This window comes from Salvelinus namaycush, chromosome 32 (assembly GCF_016432855.1).
Source record: "Salvelinus namaycush isolate Seneca chromosome 32, SaNama_1.0, whole genome shotgun sequence".
NCBI lineage: Eukaryota > Metazoa > Chordata > Actinopteri > Salmoniformes > Salmonidae > Salvelinus > Salvelinus namaycush.
Window position 1 is genome coordinate 7361238 of NC_052338.1, and position 20655 is coordinate 7381892.

General features: G+C 43.6%; 2 protein-coding genes across 2 annotated transcripts in view; both read right to left on the reverse strand.

The window, feature by feature from the left end:
• On the reverse strand, window positions 1-13130 carry LOC120027287 (polyhomeotic-like protein 1). The gene is made up of 15 exons (XM_038972205.1): window positions 13006-13130; window positions 12365-12483; window positions 12003-12113; window positions 10073-10150; window positions 9169-9306; window positions 8760-8924; window positions 8383-8464; window positions 7269-8293; window positions 7038-7161; window positions 6585-6760; window positions 4399-4489; window positions 4199-4286; window positions 3120-3273; window positions 708-918; window positions 1-364 (listed from the first exon to the last, which is right to left on the reverse strand). Exons 2-15 carry the CDS (start codon window positions 12479-12481, stop codon window positions 213-215), a joined length of 2712 nt encoding a protein of 903 aa, XP_038828133.1. The 5' UTR covers window positions 12482-12483; window positions 13006-13130; the 3' UTR covers window positions 1-212.
• A 3181-nt stretch (window positions 13131-16311) lies between these two features.
• The window catches only part of LOC120026780 (solute carrier family 2, facilitated glucose transporter member 1-like), a 21344-nt gene continuing 17000 nt past the window's right edge, over window positions 16312-20655 (reverse strand). The window contains exons 6-11 of the mRNA XM_038971496.1: window positions 20589-20655; window positions 18021-18208; window positions 17378-17482; window positions 17176-17274; window positions 16722-16925; window positions 16312-16578 (exon numbers count right to left, since the gene is read on the reverse strand). The exon at window positions 20589-20655 is cut by the window's right edge and continues 96 nt beyond it. Of these exons, the coding sequence (XP_038827424.1) occupies window positions 16312-16578; window positions 16722-16925; window positions 17176-17274; window positions 17378-17482; window positions 18021-18208; window positions 20589-20655 (930 nt within the window). The remainder of the gene's footprint in view (window positions 16579-16721; window positions 16926-17175; window positions 17275-17377; window positions 17483-18020; window positions 18209-20588) is intronic.

Genomic DNA, 20655 nt, shown 5'->3' on the forward strand with positions numbered 1-20655 from the left:
TGGCTGAAATAGCCAAATCAACTAAATTTGAAGTGATGTCCACATACTTTTATACAACTAGTGTATAATAAAATTAACACTTAACACAGCTAAAAAGTCGTTCAATGGCCATATTGTCACATCTTCTCTCTCTTTCTCCATCCCTTCTTTCTCTCCTTTTATTTTGGGGGGAGTATTTCAGAATCCCTCCTTTGCTCCTTCCATCCTTCCTCTCAGTCTTTCAGGTTGTTGATGTGGGCACAGATCTTGAGGGCGGGACCGAGCTTGATGTTCATGGTGGACATGAGATGCTCCTCTCTGAGCAGCAGCAGAGCCTGTCCATCAATCTCCTGGGACAGGAAATGGGCTGCCAGCTCCTCACAGTCTGCGAGAGGAGAAAAGGAGGAGAGACGGAGAAAAAGAGGGAGGTTGGGAGTAAGAGAAGGCAAGAGAGAGAGAGAGAGAGAGAGAGAAAGGGGGGGAGACGGTAAGCAAGACAATAACATGAATAGCATTTACAATGGTGAAAATACAATAGCAATCGAATTATCATAGAATAACACTGGGATTTAAAAAAACACAAAAAAACAGGTACGATAACTGTTTTAAATATTTCAAAAGTCACAAAAAGAGTAGCATTTGTGTGTTGGTGCATGACAACGCATGTCCTTCTGAACTGTATCAACCAATGGTGTCTACAGTATATAGCTCATCTCTGTGGTACCAACCTTGCAGAGATGATATGAACTGAGACACTTCCTCCACACTCCACTGGGCAGGGCTGCCGGGCAGGAAGTGTGGCGCCGCCGAGCCCTCGAATCGGAGTGTGGGGGGAGGCTGGTGGCAGGAAGAGGAGGAGGCCGGGGAGAAGGACATGGGGTCGTCCTCTTCCTCCTCGCAACTGGAGACGTCATCCGAACGGCTGGACTCGGAGCGGCACTGTAGACAATGAACCAGAAGTGTATGAGAGGTGTTTGTGCAACAAGGTAGTCACTGGATGGTCATGTCTCTTCAGCACTGTTCCCCCTAAACTGTGCCTCCCCTGCCACGCAGAAATATCAGCCCACAGAGAGAAGCACGAGATTAACCTTTCTAGAGCAGTGGTCACCAACTGGTCGCAATCGACTGGTCAATCTCCAAGGCATTCCTAGTCGATCGTCAAACTTTTCTGTAAAGAACCCAATGATAAAGCCTTGTGTTCCTATTTTTCTTAACTAGTCTCGGCTGTTGGCAGTAGGTGCACCCGATTCTGCTGCCTTGCGCGCCGGGTAGGCCAACTGTTGCCATTTGGAACCATGTCATGTGTCTGAAGTTACAAACTCTGCCTTCCCAGCGGGCTCAGAGAGAAAATCAAGTGCACCATAGGCCTACCGCTGGCCAAAAGGTATGGCTCAGAAGACCGTGTCTGCTGTTATTATGACTGAATTCATGTTTAAGTTCTTACTCAGCTCTGTCAACACTTTGTATTCAACACTTTAATTAATAAGCCATAAAATGCAAGTTCTTCCTATTTCCACTCAGCGCTACAACAAGCACTGCAGCAGTAATGAACGAGTAGGAAAGTGTATCTATAGGCTTGTGTTGTTGTTATTATTAGCGGCTTGGGTCTTTTTTAATATCGAGGAATATTTCACTTTCTTCTATTCATAGGAGTAACAACATGAATGTGTGCATGAGGCCATCAGCTGGAAGACCGTGTCAGTGGAGGAAAGGGAGAGCGGAGGGATTTTGAGAGGCGGACCCTCAGTCTGCTGCTCTCTCCCTCCGCTGAGACTGACCATCAGCCCAGTAAAATAAAAATAAAAAGCGAATTATTTAAATGTATGCTCACTCAGCAGTGCTTCACAAGTAATACAACAACGGATCTATTACCGGTGTGATCATATAGCCTACCTCAAATTTTGAACAACAATGGGCAATTCAAGCAAAGCCAATATGCGGTGATAATGTATTGGGCCTATAGCTTACTGCACAAACCTCATTGCTACAGAACTGTTTTTAATTGGTTCATGTTGGCTTATGTTTTTTAAGTCATGTAAAAAAAAATCTGAGTAGTAGATCTCGGCTTGCATTTTGACTCAGAAAGTAATCTTACTCAGAAAATGTTGGTGACCACTGTTCTAGTTTTCCCTGTTAACACTATCAATGTTTCCCTTTACTGTGGCAATTGTGATCGCGTTAACGCAACATTAGGCACTTTCAATGCAACATACCGAAACAAAACCAACTACGCAAGATATTTGTTGTAGGCATAACGCATCTGAGTAGCAGTCTATTGCATTGACACGCACTACTCAGTCCGTACTGTACACAGACCGGTGAGGCATAAACAATCAGAGCTGCAGTAGGCCTATATGAAAATAGACCATTGCCATATATGGACCTGTACCATTTACTTTGAACTGGACTGTGTTTACAGCATGAGCGGTTGTGAGTAGATGAGCTTGATCAAAGCACATGTAGCCATGCATGTTCATATCCTTTGCTAGTTAGTGAGTCGTTAGCCCAGTTACAGATCATTTGTAGTCAGCAATAGGGGAGTGGTTGCTTCTTACAAGAGCACAAAACGTGTACATTTCTAGGCATCTTTGAAAAGCGAGTCAGGTAATGAGCTTTTTTTTTTGTCTTAAAGGGGCAGTGTTGTATTTTGAGACAGGCTTGAATAAGCTAAGTAGCCAATAGGCAGAGGGTAGCATAATTTGTCTGATTCTCTGTAATAATGGTATGATAATAATAATGCATTTTATTTTGTAAAGTGTTTTTTGCATCAAACACACAACAGCATTTTCAGTCACCTTCTTGTCTCAAGGACAAGTGGATAAACAGGTTAATGTCAAGCCTTGCATGTTTTTTTATAAAGTCTCATGGATTGTAGGCCTACATTGAACACTATACATTGGCTGCTACTATAGGCTGAATGATAGAACAGCTATTTCCATGTTAAAATGTTATGGGATGCATTTTCTCCATTGTAACCTGTTAAAACTAACTTAAAGCGGGTACAGCCTCAGTGTTCACAGTAAACGCGAGCAGGAAAATGCAGAGAATTTTCACAAAAAATTGGAGGGAATATTGCTCTTCAGTCATCCATGCCAGCTCAAAAACAAGTGTACAACTATCAATGATGAACTGACCATTACCTTGACTGGTAAGGGTCTCCCGGCTATTTTGGCACTGGCGATCTCGGAGCTGGTCCTGTGGGGTACCCTCCTCCTCAGGACTCCGTCCTCGTCAGAGTGGGTGAGGTGAAGCCCCTGTCGCAGGCGGAAGTGCTGGCTGCAGCTCACGTTATACCTAGAGCAACAGGGAGACATATAGCAGGCATATACTGAGTGTTCAAAACATTAAGAACACCTGCTCTTTCCATGACACAGACTGACCAAGTGAATCCAGGTGAAAGCTATGATCCCTTATTGAATGATTTTGAAGCCTTGAGACAACTGAGACATGGATTGTGTATGTGTGCCATTCAGAAGGTGAATTGGCAAGACAAAAGATTTAAGTGCCTATGAACTGGGTATGGTAGTAGGTGCCAGGCGCACCAGTTTGAGTGTGTCAAGAACTGTAACGCTGCTGGGTTTCTCACGCTCAACAGTTTCCCGTGTGTATCAAGAATGGTCCACCACCAAAAGGACATCCAGCCAACTTGACACAACTGTGGGAAGCATTGGAGTCAACACGGGCCAACATGGCTTTGTTACACGTGGTCTGCGGTTGTGAGGCCGGTTAGACGTACTGCCAAATTCTCTAAAACGACGTCCGGCTTATGGTAAAGAAATGAACATTCAATTCTCTGGCAACAGCTCTGGTGGACATTCCTGCAGTCAGCATAACAATTACGCAGCTCCCTCAACATTTTGACAGCTGTGGCATTGTGGTGTGTGACAAAACTCCACATTAAAGAGTGACCTTTAATTGTTCTCAGCACAAGGTGCACCTGTGTAATGATCATGCTGTTTAATCAGCGTCTTGATATGCCACACCTGTCAAGTGGGTGGATTATCTTGGCAAAGGAGAAATGCTCACTAACAGGGATGTAAACAAATTTGTGCCCAAAATTTGAGAGAAATAAGCTTTTTGTGAGTATGAAACATTTCTGGGATCTTTTATTTCAGCTCATGAAACATGGGACCAACACTTTACATGTTGCGTAGATTTTTTTTCTCAGTATAGTAGACACAGAACACTGCAGTGACTTTGTACTATATTATGACTGTACCTCTTGGAACAGGTCAAGGAGCAGAAGCGCTTGGTCCCTCTAAACTGTCTCGCTGGGGCGAAGCTTTTGCAGTACTCACACTTCAGCACTGGGAAGAGAGAACAGGAAAAGGGGGGTTTAAAGAACTACATGAATTATAGTTTGTAGTCAAACCAGTGGCATTGATGGAAACGTGACTTGGACTATGGTCTGAGCCTAACCTGTAGCTGTATTCACAGTCTCAGGCTGACTGGCGTCTGGATTGTCCATGGCCAAATCTTCTCCAGCTGGCTCTTTCACTGGCCCACTCACCTGCCAATCAAAATACAGGAACAAAATGTGTTGTGTACAACATTACTGATTAAAGGGAATTATTGATAATATTGCTTTGATCTACAGTACATGTCATTATTTACATCAGTACAGCGCATTCAGAAAGTATTCAGACCCCTTGAATTTTTCTACATTTTGTAACATTACAGCCTTAGTCTAAAATGGATTAAAACGTTTGTTCCTCGTCAATCTACACCAGCGGTGGAAAAAGTACCCAATTGTCATACTTGAGTAAAAGTATAGATACCATAATAGAAAGTTACTCAAGTAAAAGTGAGTCACCCAGTAAAATACTACTTGAGTAAAAGTCTAAAAGTATTTGGTTATAAATATACTTAAGTATCAAAAGTAAATGTAATTGCTAAAATATACTTAAGTATCAAAAGTAAAAGTATAAATAATTTCCTATTCCTTCTATTAAGTAAAGCAGGTGGCACCATTTTCTTGTTTTTTAAATGTAGGGATAGCCAGGGGCTCCAACACTCAGACATCATTTATAAAAGATGCATTTGTGTTAAGTGAGTCCGCCAGATCAGAGGCAGAAGGGATGACCCTGTGCTGTCTTGATAAGTGCGTGAATTGGACCATTTTCCTGTCCTGCTAAGCATTCAACATGTAACAAGTACTTTTGGGTGTCAGGTGAAATGTATGGAGTAAAAAGTACATTATTTTCTTTAGGAATGTAGCGAAGTAAAAGTAAAAGTAGTCAAAAATATAAATAGTAAAGGAAAGTACAGATACCCCAAAAAACTACTTAAGTAGTACTTTAAAGTATTTTTACTGAAGCACTTTACACCACTGATCTACACACAATACCCCATAATGACAAAGCAAAAACTGTTTTTTTGATTTGAATAGCTGCACAGCTATTTTCAGGTCTCTCTAGAGATGTTCGATTAGGTTCAAGTCCGGGCTCTGGCTGGGCCACACAAGGACATTCAGAGACTTGTCCCAAAGCCACTCCTGCGTTGTCTTGGCTGTGTGCTTAGGGTCGTGGTCCTGTTGGAAGGTGAACCTTTGCCCAAGTCTGAGGTCTGGCACGCCCTGGAGAAGGTTTTCATCAACCATCTCTCAGTACTTTGCTTTGTTCATCTTTCCCTCGACCCTGACTAGTTTGCCAGTCCCTGCCGCTGAAAAAGATGCCCAAAGCATGATGCTGCCACCACCATGCTTTACCGTAAGGATGGTGCTAGGTTTCCTCCAGATGTGACGCTTGGCATTCAGGCCAAAGAGTTCAATCTTGGTTTCATCAGACCAGAGTCCTTTAGGTGCCTTTTGACAAACTCCAAGCGGGCTGTGCCTTTTACTGAGGAGTGGCTTCAGCCTGGCCACTCTACCATAGAGGCCTGATTTCTGCATAGATGATTGTCCTTCTGAAAAGGTTCTCCCATCGCCACAGAGGAACTCTGGAGCTCTGTCAGAGTGACCATCGGGTTCTTGGTCACCTCCCCGACCAAGGCCCTTCTCCCCCGATTGCTCAGTTTGGCCGGGCGGCCAGCTAGGAAGAGTCCACTGTGTTCTTGGGGACCTTCAATGCTGCAGAAATGTTTTGGTACCCTTCCCCAGATCTGTGCCTCGACACAATCCTGTCTCCGAGATCTACAGACAATTCCTTCGACCTTATGGCTTGGTTTTTGCTTTAACATGCACTGTCAACTGTGGGACCTTATATAGACAAGTGTGTGACTTTACAAATCATGTCCAATCAATTGAATTGACCACAGGTGGACACCAATCAAGTTGTAGAAACATCTCAAGGATGACCAATGGAAACAAGATGCAGCTGAGCTCAGTTTCGAGTCTCATAGCAAAGGGTCTGAATACTTATGTAAATAAGGTATTTCTGCTTTTAATTTTTTATACATTTGCAAAAAAAATCTAAAAACCTGTTTTCGCTTTGTCATTATGGGGTATTCTGTGTAGATTGATGAGGCCATTTATTTTATTTTATACCTTTTAGAAAAAGTCAAGGGGTCTGAATACTTTCCGAATGCACTGTATATCCCCAAAGGTTATGAATGGATGTTGTATTGTATATGAGAACCACAACTACTCTAAGGTGAACTGTACATACAGGGAAAGGTTCAGCTCCCTCCTGGATGACGAAGCCCTCTATGAGGTGGGTGAGGACGTGGGGTTTGACCACAGCCTGTGGAGGGGGGGCTCTCTCCCCCTGGCCACCCCCCATACGGGACACCGAGAGGGCAGGGGAAGGAGAGGGAGAGGGGGAGGGAGAAAGTGGACCAGGGTCTTAAGAAAAGACGGTTGAGGGGAGAGAAAGGATTTTATCATTTATTTTTGAACAATTTGAGCAAGGCTGACTGGCCACAGTGTCTAAATCTATGCAAACGTGAGGTTTTTGGAATCATGTATAGGTATGGATCAAAGGGAATTTGACATGTTGGTGGCTGGGCTATGGTGGAAAATGGTCTCCCTGCACTCTTATCCTTCCAGTGGTCGTAAAAGAGAGGAATGAGAAAGGCAAAGTATTTAAGACAAGTGGGCACATTCGTAGCTGACTCCTTACCTGCTTCCATGGCAGAGGAGGAGAGAGCAGGGGAGTGTTCACTCATAGGAACAAGGTGGGGAGGAGGGGGACCATCTTCCTCATTGGCTGCGTCTGACTCGGATTTCCTCTTCATCGACTTACCCTTTGAGGAATGTCATTATTTCACAAATGGAATCGACAACTACTACGTAGTTTAGAAACATCAGTAATTTATAGTGTCATCAGTGCTATCAGTAAGGAACAACTCACCTGGGGAGGCGGAGGACACACAGGCTCTCCATTGGCACCCACTACAGTGGATGCACTGCTCGCTTCAACCAACGGCAGGGGTAGAGTGAGGGAGGAACGGGAGAGGGTGGGAGGAGAGATGGCGGCCTGGGACTGAGAGGAGATGCTGGTGGCTAAGGTGCAATTTTGATTTTGATTCAACCCAGGACTCTGATTGGCTTGTGCTTGCACGTGAGAAACGTGGGCCAATGAGAGGGCTTCCTGGGCTGATTGAAGGCTCTTTAGACCCACCCCTTTGCCTATACCCCCTCTCTCTCTGGATGCGATGGAGGCCACCATGGTGAGGAGGCTGGCGCTGCTGGAGCTATTTAGAAGGGTAGCTCCGTCCTGGGAACAGGCGTTCCGGGCCTGGACCAAGGCCAAAGCCTGGGGGTTTCCTATGGAGCTTGGCCTGGCCCCTACTATCTGGACTGGGATGTGCGGCGGAGGCTGGGCGGCACTAGTCTGGTTGTTGGCGGGGGGCGCGGGGAGGATGGGAGGTGGGTTGCGAGAGGGCAGTTGCAGTGGCATACGGACACCCTGTTGAGTTTTGGGCTGGATTGGAATGGGACCGTTCCCATGGCCTCCCTTGTCGTTAATAGTGCTTTTCTGCAGAGGCTGAACCACCAGCGTTTGAGTACTAACATTGGGCTTGATGGTGGCAGCACCCATCTGGTAACTGTGGGACTGGGTGGGTGCACTGGAAGTGGGCACCAGAATGTGCGTCGCCGTGGCGGCGGAGTTTACCGTGGTGATAGCCCCGCCCCGGCCAAAGTTGGGTCCGGAAAGGAGGAGCTGTGAGAGTGGGACAGAGGTGGAGGGTGAGGAGGGGGTGTTAGAGTGGTGGTTGCCCGTCTTGAGGTTGAGTGAGGAGAGGTTGGCATTGGAGCTCTGGATGTAGGTGGGAATCTTGATGTGGGACTGTTGCAGTTGGGTTGGTTTAGTGGGAGACTGCTGAGTGGACTGGTTGAACTGCTGGTGAGATGACTGTATAAGGGAGTAGGTTGCTAGAAAAGAATGAGGGAAATGAATAACTAACAGGTAAGTAAGTATGCTAAGTATGTAAAGCTAAGTATGCTGCGATTTCACTCCCCACCTGTTTCACCCCTCTCTGGGGTTTCAGTCTTGACCCCGACCCCCTTGGGACTGCCGACACATCGCAAAGCCAGGTTCTGCACCTGGCCCAGAGAGAAAGGGGAGATGAGTTTATGAGGATTGATGGAAAGAAGAGGCCAGAGAGAGGGATGCAAGAGAAGTACAAGCAAGAGTTTCACCAATTTCAGAGTATAATACTGTAGTTTTACTGCACAAAAAGTATAGATTTTTACTGGTCCCAGATCTGTTTGTGCTGTAATGACCACAGGAACTGGCAAGACAGCAACAACAGATCTGGGAAGAAGCTATTCTAGATGACATCACTAAAGCAGGACTCACTCCAATGCTCTCAGTCACAAATACAAAGTTGATCCATACCTGGTCATTGTCTGATTGGTTGCTGGAGGAAGTAGGTGTAACTTCCTGTTGTTGCTGCTGCTGAGTCTGTGGCTGCTGGGTGACCGTTGCCATTGCAGCGGTTGCTGTGCTACCAGGCATAAAGATGAGTTGTGAGGAGAGGGGAGCCCTCAGAGACCGGTTCACCTACAGTACAACAAAAGAGACTGTCAATCAAACAGTCCTTTCATGGAAACAAATGACAAAAGCAGATACAATACTCACACTCCTGAGCCAAGCCCGAACCACACCAAGCTAAGCTGTACTGTGCTGACCTGGTTATGAATCCACTGTAATGGAATTGGAACTGTGCTGAAACTATCTGAGCCAGCAAAGTTTTGTTCGGGTCGGCCATATAGTGTGAATCAGGCAATGGTGCATGTGTTCTCACTCTCAGATACATCTGTCCCTGTCCTGCTGCACTCCCACCCAGCAGCACTGATTGGCTTATGGTGGATGTCCCGGAAGAGCCTGGGCCTATAGCGCGGGTGCTGGTTATGGCCCCTCCCCCAGAAGTGGTTACGTTCACCTGAAGGGGAAAGAAAAAAAGTGGATTTGAGAACAACCAAAGCAAACTGTATTGACTAGTTTGGAGACAGTTAAACAATGGAAGTGCCAGTAACTCAAATATATAAAATGTCACAGATGTCCAAACTGAAAATGATGGTTTCACGCAAATATCACTGGAGTTCCCTATTTGAAGCTGTATTTGTGTCAATGACACCCGTTCTGCCAGTTACATTCTGTTAAATGTCCACAAAGCACACACATCCCTGGGTCGCTCCTCTTTTCAGTTCGCTGCAGCTAGCGACTGGAACAAGCTGCTAAAAACACTCAAACTGGACAGTTTTATCTCCATCTCTTCATTCAAAGACTCAGTCATGGACACTCTCACTGACAGTTGTGGCTGCGTCGCGTGATGTATTGTTGTCTCTATCTTCTTGCCTTTGTGCTGTTGTCTGTGCCCAATAATGTTTGTACCATGTTATGCTGCTGCCATGACGTGTTGCTACCATGTTGTTGTCATGTGGTGTTGCTACCATGCTATGTTGTTGTCTTAGTTCTCTCTTTATGTGGTGTTGTGGTGTCTCTCTTGTTGGGATGTGTTTTGTCCTATATTTTTATTTGTAATCCCCCGTCCCCGCAGGAGGCCTTCTGCCTTTGGGTAGGCCGTCACTGTAAATAATAATTTGTTCTTAACTGACTTGCCTAGTTAAATAAAGGTAAAATCAAATCTAATAAAAATGATTGTGTGCTGTGCTAGTTCTGAAAAAGGCATGTATGTGTAAACGTACAGATGTGACTGTTGTGCTGGTGGTCTGAGAGGTGCTGTTGGTGGCAGAGCTGGACTGGCGACTGGCAGCAAAGGTGGCCTAGAACAGGGACAACAAGGAATAATGCAAAAAGCCATTGCCATAGTTTAGAGCAGAAAAAACAGACTATGTCCCAAACCTCATGGTGATGTTTCAACATATTGTACTGCCACCCTACCCTAAACATTCTGCCTTTTAAAATGGCAAACCAACCGTAACCTGACCATGTCAAAATAGCACCAATGTCCACTATTCTGAGCATGCATTATTGATACAGTTGAAGTCGGAAGTTTACATACACCATAGCCAAATACATTTAAACTCAGTTTTTCACAATTCCTGACATTCAATTCTAGGAAGAATTCCCTGTCCTAGGCTAGTTAGGATCACCAATTTATTTCAAAAATGTGAAATGTCAGAATAATAGTAGATAATTATTTATTTCAGCTTTACATTTTTTCATCACATTCCCAGTGGGTCAGAAGTTTACATACACTCAATTAGTATTTGGTAGCATTGCCTTTAAATTGTTTAACTTGGGTCAAACGTTTCAGGTAGCCTTCCACAATAAGTTGGGTGAATTTTGGCCCATTCCTCCTGACAGAGCTGGTGTAACTGCGTCAGGTTTGTAGGCCTCCTTGCTCGCACATACTTTTTCAATTCTGCCCACAAATTTTCTATGGGATTAAGGTCAGGGCTTTGTGATGGCCACTCCAATACCTTGACTTTGTTGTCCTTAAGCCATTGTGACATAATTTTGGAAGTATGTTTGGGGTCATTGCCCAATTGGAAGACCCATTTGCAACCAAGCTTTAACTTCCTGACTGATGTCTTGAGATGTTGCTTCAATATATCCACATAATTTTCCTTCCTCATGAAGCCATCTATTTTGTGAAGTGCACCAGTCCTTCCTGCAGCAAAGCAGCCCCACAACATGATGCTGCCACCCCCGTGCTTCATGGTTGGGATGGTGTTCTTCGGCTTGCAAGCCTCCCCTTTTTCCCTCCAAACATAACGATGGTCATTATGGCCAAACAGTTCTATTTTTGTTTCATCAGACCAGAAGACATTTCTCCAAAAAGTACGATCTTTGTCCCCATGTGCAGTTGCAAACTGTAGTCTGGCTTTTTTTGTGGCGGTTTTGGAGCAGTGGCTTCTTCCTTGCTGAGCAGCCTTTCAGGTTATGTCGATATAGGACTCGTTTCACTGTGGATATAGATACTTCTGTACCCGTTTCCTCAAGCATCTTCACAAGGTCCTTTGCTGTTGTTCTGGGATTGATTTGAACTTTTCGCACCAAAGTACGTTCATCTATAGGAGACAGAACGCGTCTCCTTCCTGAGCGGTATGACGGCTGCGTGGTCCCATGGTGTTTATACTTGCATACTATTGTTTGTACAGATGAACGTGGTACCTTCAGGTGTTTGGGAATGAACCAGACTTGTGGAGGTCTACAATTATTTTTCTGAGGTCTTGGCTGATTTCTTTTGATTTTCTCATGATGTCAAGCAAAGAGGCACTGAGTTTGAAGGTAGGCCTTGAAATACATCCACAGGTACACCTCCAATTGACTCAAATGATGTCAATTAGCCTATCAGAAGCTTCTAAAGCCATTACATAATTTTCTGGAATTTTCCGAGATGTTTAAAGGCACAGTCAACTTAGTGTATGTAAAATTCTGACCCACTGGAATTGTGATACAGTGAATTATAAGTGAAATAAACTGTAAACAATTGTTGGAAAAATTACTTGTGTCATACACAAAGTAGATGTCCTAACCGACTTGCCAAAACTATAGTTTGTTAACAATAAATTTGTGGAGTGGTTGAAAAATGAGTTTAGAACTCCAACCTAAGTGCATGTAAACTGTCGACTTCAACTGTAGGTGTGGTTCATAAAGATGGTTCTATACCTGTTGTACTGCAGCCAGGTTTTGTAGCTGGGCACTGTTGATCTGTTGCTGCAGCATCAGCTGCTGGAAGTACTGCGCTGCGTTGGGCTGCCTCTGCAGCGCCTGAAGGGCCTTCAGTTGCACAAGATAGAAAACAGGGAGAGGGAGTAATGACATTGCACTGTCAATAACCCGCAGGTTGATATACGAGCGCTTGCACAGTGATAATGAGACAACTACGCTACAGGCAAGGATTACAGATGATCCTGTGTGACTATGAGTACAATTTGTGATTGCCATGTCAGAAAAAGGTATAGGCTATACATAATATTCCCATTAATATGCATACACACCTGTGCACACGCACACCCACACATACTGACCTGCACAGCCTGTCTCTCGTACAGGGACATGGAGTTCATTGGAGAGGGGCGGGAGTTCACTCCTGATGGAGTGGTTCCATTGGTAGAGCCCTGGTTTTGGTCCCCATCTGTCTCCATCACTGAAGAAAAGAAGAGAAGCTTTCAATCAAATGCTGCCTAGAAAACAATGACAAAAGACCTGGCTATCAGTCACTGGTGGAAGGTAAACTATTATTCACACTACAGCTTTGTGGAGCTGCAAGGTGTGGAATATATCTGTCATGCCTGGATAACTAACATCTATATTTACATGTTGACAAGATTGTATCTATCAATCAAGAATGCCATTCCTCCGTTCACTCCTTCACGTGACTGCTTGCAAACAGTTGATTGTCATGCAACATAAATTCAATACATCCTAACTAGTAATACATGCATTATTAGTCGCGTGCAAGGTAAAACATTATTAGATAGCTAGCTGTCCACATGTTATGCAGCTCACTTGTTTCACTATAATTAAAAGCAAGTTGAGTGCTGCTAGCTAGTACAGTAGTTAACTAGCTAGCTACAGTAACTAGTTGCAGACAGTGCTAGCAAAAAAGCTAGCTACTGTAACTAGCTAGCTACCAATGAGCACCGTATGCTGCAAATCCCTTGCTCACCGTGGACGTTGGTGTATTGCCACCTATGTTTCTATCTCGACTTCAATGCGTAGCAGTATACAACAATTCCTTTTGCACGACGATATTACAGTACATTCAATTGGGTTGTTGACAGTTTGCATAAATTTGGGTGGAGGACAACGCCTCCTTCTGATGTTTGTAGTTTTCCGGCGCAATGGAATGACGGCGCACGTAGGTCGCCTGCCAAAATGTGTAACAACAACATAGTTACAACGTAATATCTACCTGCAATAGTTACACGGTTAATATGTCATTCATTGCGACAATGTATGTGATGCTTCCTGTTACATTGTAGCTGCATCATGAAATAATAATTCGAGCAGCCTTGTGCATCCGCTACAACTAATTTGATTACCCCAATTGTGTGACCATACACACATTTTCCAGAAATGTAAAATGAGCGAAACCGTTTTACCTTCTAGTTAACTAAGATGCGTTTATAAGTAAAGCTACCATTACATTTTTTATTTTAAAACGAGGTTAAACAATGTACTTTGGCCACTTTCTTTCCTTCGAAGCTTCAAGCTCTAAACCTGTCACTCAAAATGGTCTCTGTCAGCATCACCTAGTCCCAATCATGTTGAAAGAACGTGTCCAAATGAAGTACACATACAAACAACCAGGAATTGCTGTTTGTAATGCCACCTGGTGGATGTAAATTAGGTTAATAAAGCAAGACGCTGACTTTGCACTTGCCAACGATAGTATCAGAAGGTATCAAAGTCTGTGTGTTTGTTAGATGTGGGATATTTTATTTAACATTGTATTCATATATACAAACATAAGTGAAACGAATACATGTAACATATGAGGGTGCATTATTGCTGTTAGTTTGTTGTAATGTTTCATTGTCTCAAAAGCCATTACATAGCCAGATGTATACTGTTTGTGTGATACATTTTCCCAATACAAGTCAATTATCAAATGGATTCAAAAGTGTGCTTTTCTGTACTTCACATGATCTTGAAATATGAATTAGACCATATTTTTTAATTCAATACCAACATTGATTATTTCATACACTTTCATTTCAATTGTTTATGGCAGAGACTATAGACATTGCTTAAATGCCCTTTGTTTGGTGCCTAGTGGAGAATAAGAGTACAAGACTTTGGAAGCAGGAAGAATGTGTTCACAGACACATACGGTACACATTAGCTGAAAGGGGCTGAAGACGAGGCGCAAATAAGCAGCAGAAACACGGAACTCATCAACACGATCACTCAAAGCAAACGGAAGGCCATGAAACACAGGCCAGGGGAAAAAATCGACATAATAGCAATACCAACAGCATGGGTAAAACCCCATTTCAAAACAACATGGTTTTCTGAAGTCATTTGGAATAGATCTCTGTGACAATATAGGATACAATCATCACACACTGAGGACACCATAAGGTGTATACTAAGCAAGTGGATGGCAAGTGGAAGAGGGGGAGGGAAGAACTGTTGTGGAGCAGTGGTATGGAAACTGGATTTATTTCCAGTGTATATTTTGACATAAATAATACTTTAACCACAAAGTTAATAGAGCAATGTGTCTCAATGCTTCAGCGTATTACTAGGAAACAATCTAAATAGTTGCTCACTCATTGGACGATGGGCACCCCATAAGTCAGAACAAGCACACATTCAACCACTGCAGTCAACATATAAATATTATTTCTGAAAATACACATTTACAAATAAATACTCTCCTAACTGTGTACAGTAAGTGAATGTGCATATGGTAGCTGGGTATGTTTCAGTTAGTACAGTATTGCAGTCTTGTTAACAGTAGTGAGGGAATGCAGCCATTGAATACCATTTTTTCCTAAGAGTAGAGGTCAAATACTGAACACTACCATCAAAGGAATGTATTTTCCCAGTGCAACACATATCATATATCCACAATATATTATATTAATACAGAACAAAGCCATGACCCAGTCATCTTTCTAAGCAAAATAAATAGTGAATGTCCTTGGATCAAAATTACTACATATAATTTACACAACCACAAAAAAAATAAACATTTATCTACTATATCTATACAATGAAATCTTTAAATAAATTACTATTTTTAAAAATGTTCCACATGGTAATCGTCAGACAAATGGTCACAAAGTAGAGTAATTAAAAAGCAATTTTGCACAAATCCTCACATTTGGTCACAACTAAACTCCCATTGTGGTATTTCAAATCCACATTGAATAGACATCCGTCACAATTATATATATATATTTTTTTTTATGAATGCTCCCACTGCAGAACAATTCAAAATTGCACTCAATACCACAGAGAAAATCGCTGGAGTCCTTTGCGCTCTGTGGTTGATTCTAATCGAATCCAAGTTTATAACATCACAACTCATATCATAATCTATTATAATCTAATATCTAAAATAACTATCTTTATTAACATTACCCATCCTTTATATAAAGTTTCATCCTTTTTCATTTGAAACCTCTATTGCAGTCCCCTTAGTCAATATAGTTAAATGCAATTCTACGCTATCCTAAAGTATTTTTCTAATAGGCTAGCTGTAAAAGCACTCCCTCAGGTAAATATTTATCAAATTATTCCTTATGTGGATTAATTTGCCTTAAAGCGCTTTTTAAAGAGTATATTAGCTATTGTGGAGTTTTAATTGATTTCTATTTGGTTAATACGGTGCAGCTTGAGTTAAAGTGACAGATGTGCTCTCTCTCATTGAAAACAACAGCCATTTTCCTTCATCAACCATCCAAATGTGATTCTTTATCAGTGGATTCTTACATTGAATATAGGGTAAAAGCACATCATTTTGATCACGAATACATCTGTTGAAAAAAAATGGCAAGTATGATCCTTCTGGGATTATTGGGTTATTTAAAAAAGCTATTTCTAAACCAAGAAAGCAAACCAATGCAATTGACCTTAATCTACAGTTTCACTGTTAAAACAACTATTAACCAGAAACACTATTCAGGTTGTTTGTTTTGACTAGGCCCACTTTCCTCTTGAAATTATGATGCACTCAGTAAAAGAAGGCAAAAAAATGAAATACTACTTTTGACCTATAAATTGAGAACACTTCAAAAAAGATATTACACATGAAAGAAAGAAATCCTAGCTACCGTATTCCACCAAAATATGTGTGCGTTGTGGCTTTCCATGTACACGAAAAGTATTTCCCGTCACCTCAATCACTCGTCCCCATGTACCTGAACTCCCAAAGAATTAAGCTTGAATCTGTTTTTGAACCTGCTGATCCCCAACACCTGACATTTAACCCTCAACCCGACGCAGGGTTCTACAAGCTCGCCTATGCAGTTAAGATGGACTTATCCTCTGCTGCTGCCGCCCCCACCAATGGGACCTTCTCCTTGATGGGCGAAGCAGGAAGTGTTACGCTGCTACTAGTGGGAGGAGCTTCCACAGAGGTGGTGGGGGGCAGGGGGGCTCCGCCAAACTCGCGGGCGATCTCGTCAAAGGTCTTGCCCTTGGTTTCTGGGACTTTGATGAAGGTGAAGATGAAGAAGAAGATGAGTAAGATCATGAAGATGATAAAGACGTAAGGCCCACACAGCTCCTACAGAATTACAAACAAAGAGAGAGAAAAAGAGTGGAAGTCAGTAATTATTCTAATTATTCACTGTATGACTATGTGAAATTTTTACTTAAGTGGAAGTTAGGATTCACCCCTAATGGGAAACCTAGAGAAACCTCTCACACCTCCAGTTTGGGGAAGCTGACTCCCACCAGGAAGTTGGCGGTCCAGTTGCAGCAGCCGGCCACGGCTATGGCGGCCGGCCGCGGACCCTGGGAGAAGAGCTCTGCCACTATGAACCATGGGATAGGACCAGGCCCCATCTCAAACATGGCCACAAACAGAAACACTGCCCCGATGCTCAGGTAGCTCAGAGATGAGTAGCCCTTCTACTCAGAGAGGGAGGGAGGGAGGGAGGGAGGGAGGGAGGGAGGGAGGGAGGGAGGGAGGGAGGGAGGGAGGGAGGGAGGGAGGGAGGGAGGGCAAGAAAGCAAGAAAGCAAGAAAGCGGGAGGGAGGGAGATGGAGATAGAGAGAAAGGAGATGGAGATTATCATCAATAATAGCAATGAAACTGAATTACTGTAAGTAATGATATATCTGTTATGTTGAGTGACAACCAATAGAAACTGACACCCACCAACAGGAGGGCAATAGTCATGAGCAGGGCACTGACGGCCATTCCGGCCAATCCGACGAGATGCAAAGTCCTTCGTCCCACCCTCTCGACCAGGAAGAGCTGACAAAGACAGAGAAAGAAGTTACCTTACAGTAAACATACATTACATACACATAAAAACTCAATAAACAATACTGTAATACATGCAGCATGTTATACTTACAGATACCACTGTAAAGACAGTGTTAACAGCTCCTGCTCCAATAGTGGCGTAAATGGGTTGGGTGACACCGGCTGACTCAAAGATACCAGTTGAATAGTAGAACACCTGAACAGGGTTGGGGGAGGGAGACAATAGGATTATGTTCTTTATCTGCAGCAAAGCCATGATCTATGGATAGGTAGCCACATCTTATCAAAATTGTCTTTTTATTTTACATTTTACATTTTAGTCATTTAGCAGACGCTCTTATCCAGAGCGACTTACAGTAGAGTGCCCTGGTGCCCTGGTTTATCCCACTGTTACACTATGGAGTTGCCGTACGCCCGTTAAATCATGTTTAAACCATCGAATAATACAAACAAATCTCCCAAACATGCAATCATTGAGAATTTAAGGCAGGTTGAATGCACCTGCCATTCAACTATGCATAGGCAGCTGCAGTTTCTCTCTGTATGAAGGCCGGGTCATCTTCATAAGGGCACACCGTAGCACATAGTCTCTGTCTCTGCCTTTTTTAGTTGTTTCGTGCCTAGTGAATAAGACCCTGTATTGTTAGGCTGTCCTCTGAGATATCCTTGGTGACACTTAAAACGAATTAGAATGTGTTTGTACTGTGGCCCCCTGGGAGTCATAGTTCACTCACAGCATTGATTCCGGAGAGCTGCTGGGAGAGGTGGAGCATGACGGCAATGAGGAGCGGCTGCCGATAGGCTGCGGTGCGGAACAGCTCGAGGATGGTCACTTTCTTCTCCATGGCCATTTTGGAACTCTCCTCCTTCATCTCCTGCATGTCTTTACTCACATCCTCTGTGCCACGCAGACGCACCAGGGCTGGGGGGAGAAAATGGTGGAGTGAGAGGGACAGATAAGTGACACTACAATGGAGAGTAAAGGACATACAAGTTGTAAAAGGAGAGAATGTATTTGTGAAATAATTAGGTAAGTAGAAAGTCAACCAATGACAATAGGATCAAGAAAATATTGAAATATGTTAGGTGCATAAAACATTTATAAAGGCCCAGTGCAGTCAAAAATGTGATTTTCCTGTGTTTTATATATATTTCCACACTATAATGTGTAATGCCCTTTTAGTGTAAGAGCTGTTAGAAAAAAATGCCTGGATTTCAGGCTGTTTGGGTGGGATTGAGTTTTGGTCTGCCTGGCGACATCACTATTAGTTAATAGACCAATAAGAAAGAGAGTTCCAAACCTCTATGCCAATAAAAGCTCGTTTCAAGTTTCCTCTCCCCACTCAGACCACTCCCAAACAGTCGTAACAAAATGATTGCTGAGAAATTGCTGTTTGCTAAGAAGCTATTTTTGTTTCTTTTTGACCATTTTAATTTAAAACAATCACAGTAAGGTACTTAAATGGTTACCCAGAAATGATTTGATATTGATATAAAATGGCTGCATTGGGGGCCTCCCGAGTAGTTCAGCGGCGTCACTACAGATTTGGGTTTGATCGCAGCCGGGAGACCCAAGAGGCGGCGTACAGTACAATTAGCCCAGCGCCGTCCGGTTTAGGGGAGGATTTGGCCGGCTGGGATGTCCTTGTCCCATCGCGCTCTAGCGATTCCTTGTGGCGGCTGGGCGAATGCACGCTGGCTTCGGTCGCCAGCTGCAGGGTGTTTCCTCTGACACATTGGTGCGGCTGACTTCCCTGTTAAGTGAGCAGTGTGGCTTGGCGGGATCGTGTTTCGGAGGACGCATGGCTCTCGACCTTTTCCTCTCCCGAATACGGGATTTGCAGTGATGGGACAAGACTGTAACTACCAATTGGGGAGACAAATTGTTTTTCTATTAAATGCCTGCATTGGACCGTTGTAGTTGTTTGTTCAGTAGCTGTCCATGGTCGTGCCAGTTCTTGCATAACGTTATCAATCACATATTCTTTTTTTCCTTTTTAATTTTTTAAATACACAAAAGCAGTGTGTTTGAAAAAACTGTGTGAAGGAGACTAGGACATGAACTCAGTTGACCCCCACGGTGTGAACTACAGTAGGGACCGATGCCAAAACCTGCTGTTGACCTAGGACTCTTTTCTAGGCTCGCCTGGTTTGTCTTGGCCTGTCAGTGTATGCATTAATCTCATGCCCAGTCAGAGGAAGGGCAATAACGCCACAGGCCTATGTTTGGCATGCACAATTCACACCATTCAATGGTATTTAATGTACATTGAGCGCTCTAACTTAATTAATTATTAGGTACACCCATCTAGTACCAGGTCGGACCCCCCTTTGCCTCCAGAACAGCCTCTTTGGGGCATGGAAACGTTTCTCAATTGGTATCAAGGAACCTAACGTGCGCCAGGAAAACATCCCCCACACCATTACACCACCACCACCAGCCTGTACCGTTGACACCAGGCAGGATGGGGCCATGGACTCATGCTGCTTACTCCAAATCCCAACTCTGCCATCAGCATGACGCAACAGGAACCGGGATTCATCTGACAAGCCAATGTTTATCCACTCCTCAATTGTCCAGTGTTGTGCATTCTGGGATACTGTTCTGCACACCACTGTTGTACTGTGCCATTGTTTGCCTGTTTGTGGCCCGCCTGTTAGTTTGCACGATTCTTGCCAATCTCCTTTGAACTCTCAACAACCAGCTGTTTTTGCCCACAGGACTGCCGCAGACCGGATGTTTTGTTTGTCGCACCATTCTCGGTAAACCCTAGACACTGTTCTGCATGAAAAGCTCAGGAGGTCGGACGTTTCTGAGATACTGGAACCGGTGCGCCTGTCACTGATGATCATACCACGCTCAAAGTCGCTTAGGTCACTTGTTTTGCACATTCTAACGTTCAATCGAACATTAACTGAATGCCTTGATGCCTGTCTGCCTGCTTCATATAGCAAGCCACAGCCACGTGACTTTTTGTGAATGGGGTCGTGTACGGGTACCTAATGAAGTGGCCACTGAGTGTATGGTTTGTTGTGTATGTTGGTACTTGCGTCTAAGTACCACTCACCAAATTACACAATTTTACTACATAATTTCTCGGCAAATAGATACAATACCAGGTACATACAAGCTAAAATAGGAGTGTGAAATGAAGCCTTTCCATTTATCTTCCTGACAAATCAGAGTTCCTGATGAACCAGAGTAAATGACTGCATTTGGAGCATAGAAATATAATTACTAGAATGTGCAAAGCACCTCGAACCCCAACACGTTGATGGTTTCTATGGTTTGCAGCACCCACCTTTGCGGGCCTGCTCTTCCTTGTTCTGGTTGATAAGGAGGAAGCGGGGGCTCTCGGGACAGAAGGG

Excerpts from the sequence above, each read along its gene's own strand:
- LOC120027287 (XM_038972205.1), bottom strand. The coding sequence starts at position 12,481 with ATGGAGACAGATGGGGACCAAAACCAGGGCTCTACCAATGGAACCACT. Across the intron at positions 7,162-7,268 it reads TGTGTCCTCCGCCTCCCCAG|GGTAAGTCGATGAAGAGGAA; the intron begins GTGAGTTGTTCC and ends CATTCCTCAAAG. Across the intron at positions 919-3,119 it reads GGAGACCCTTACCAGTCAAG|TGCCGCTCCGAGTCCAGCCG; the intron begins GTAATGGTCAGT and ends CATTGTCTACAG.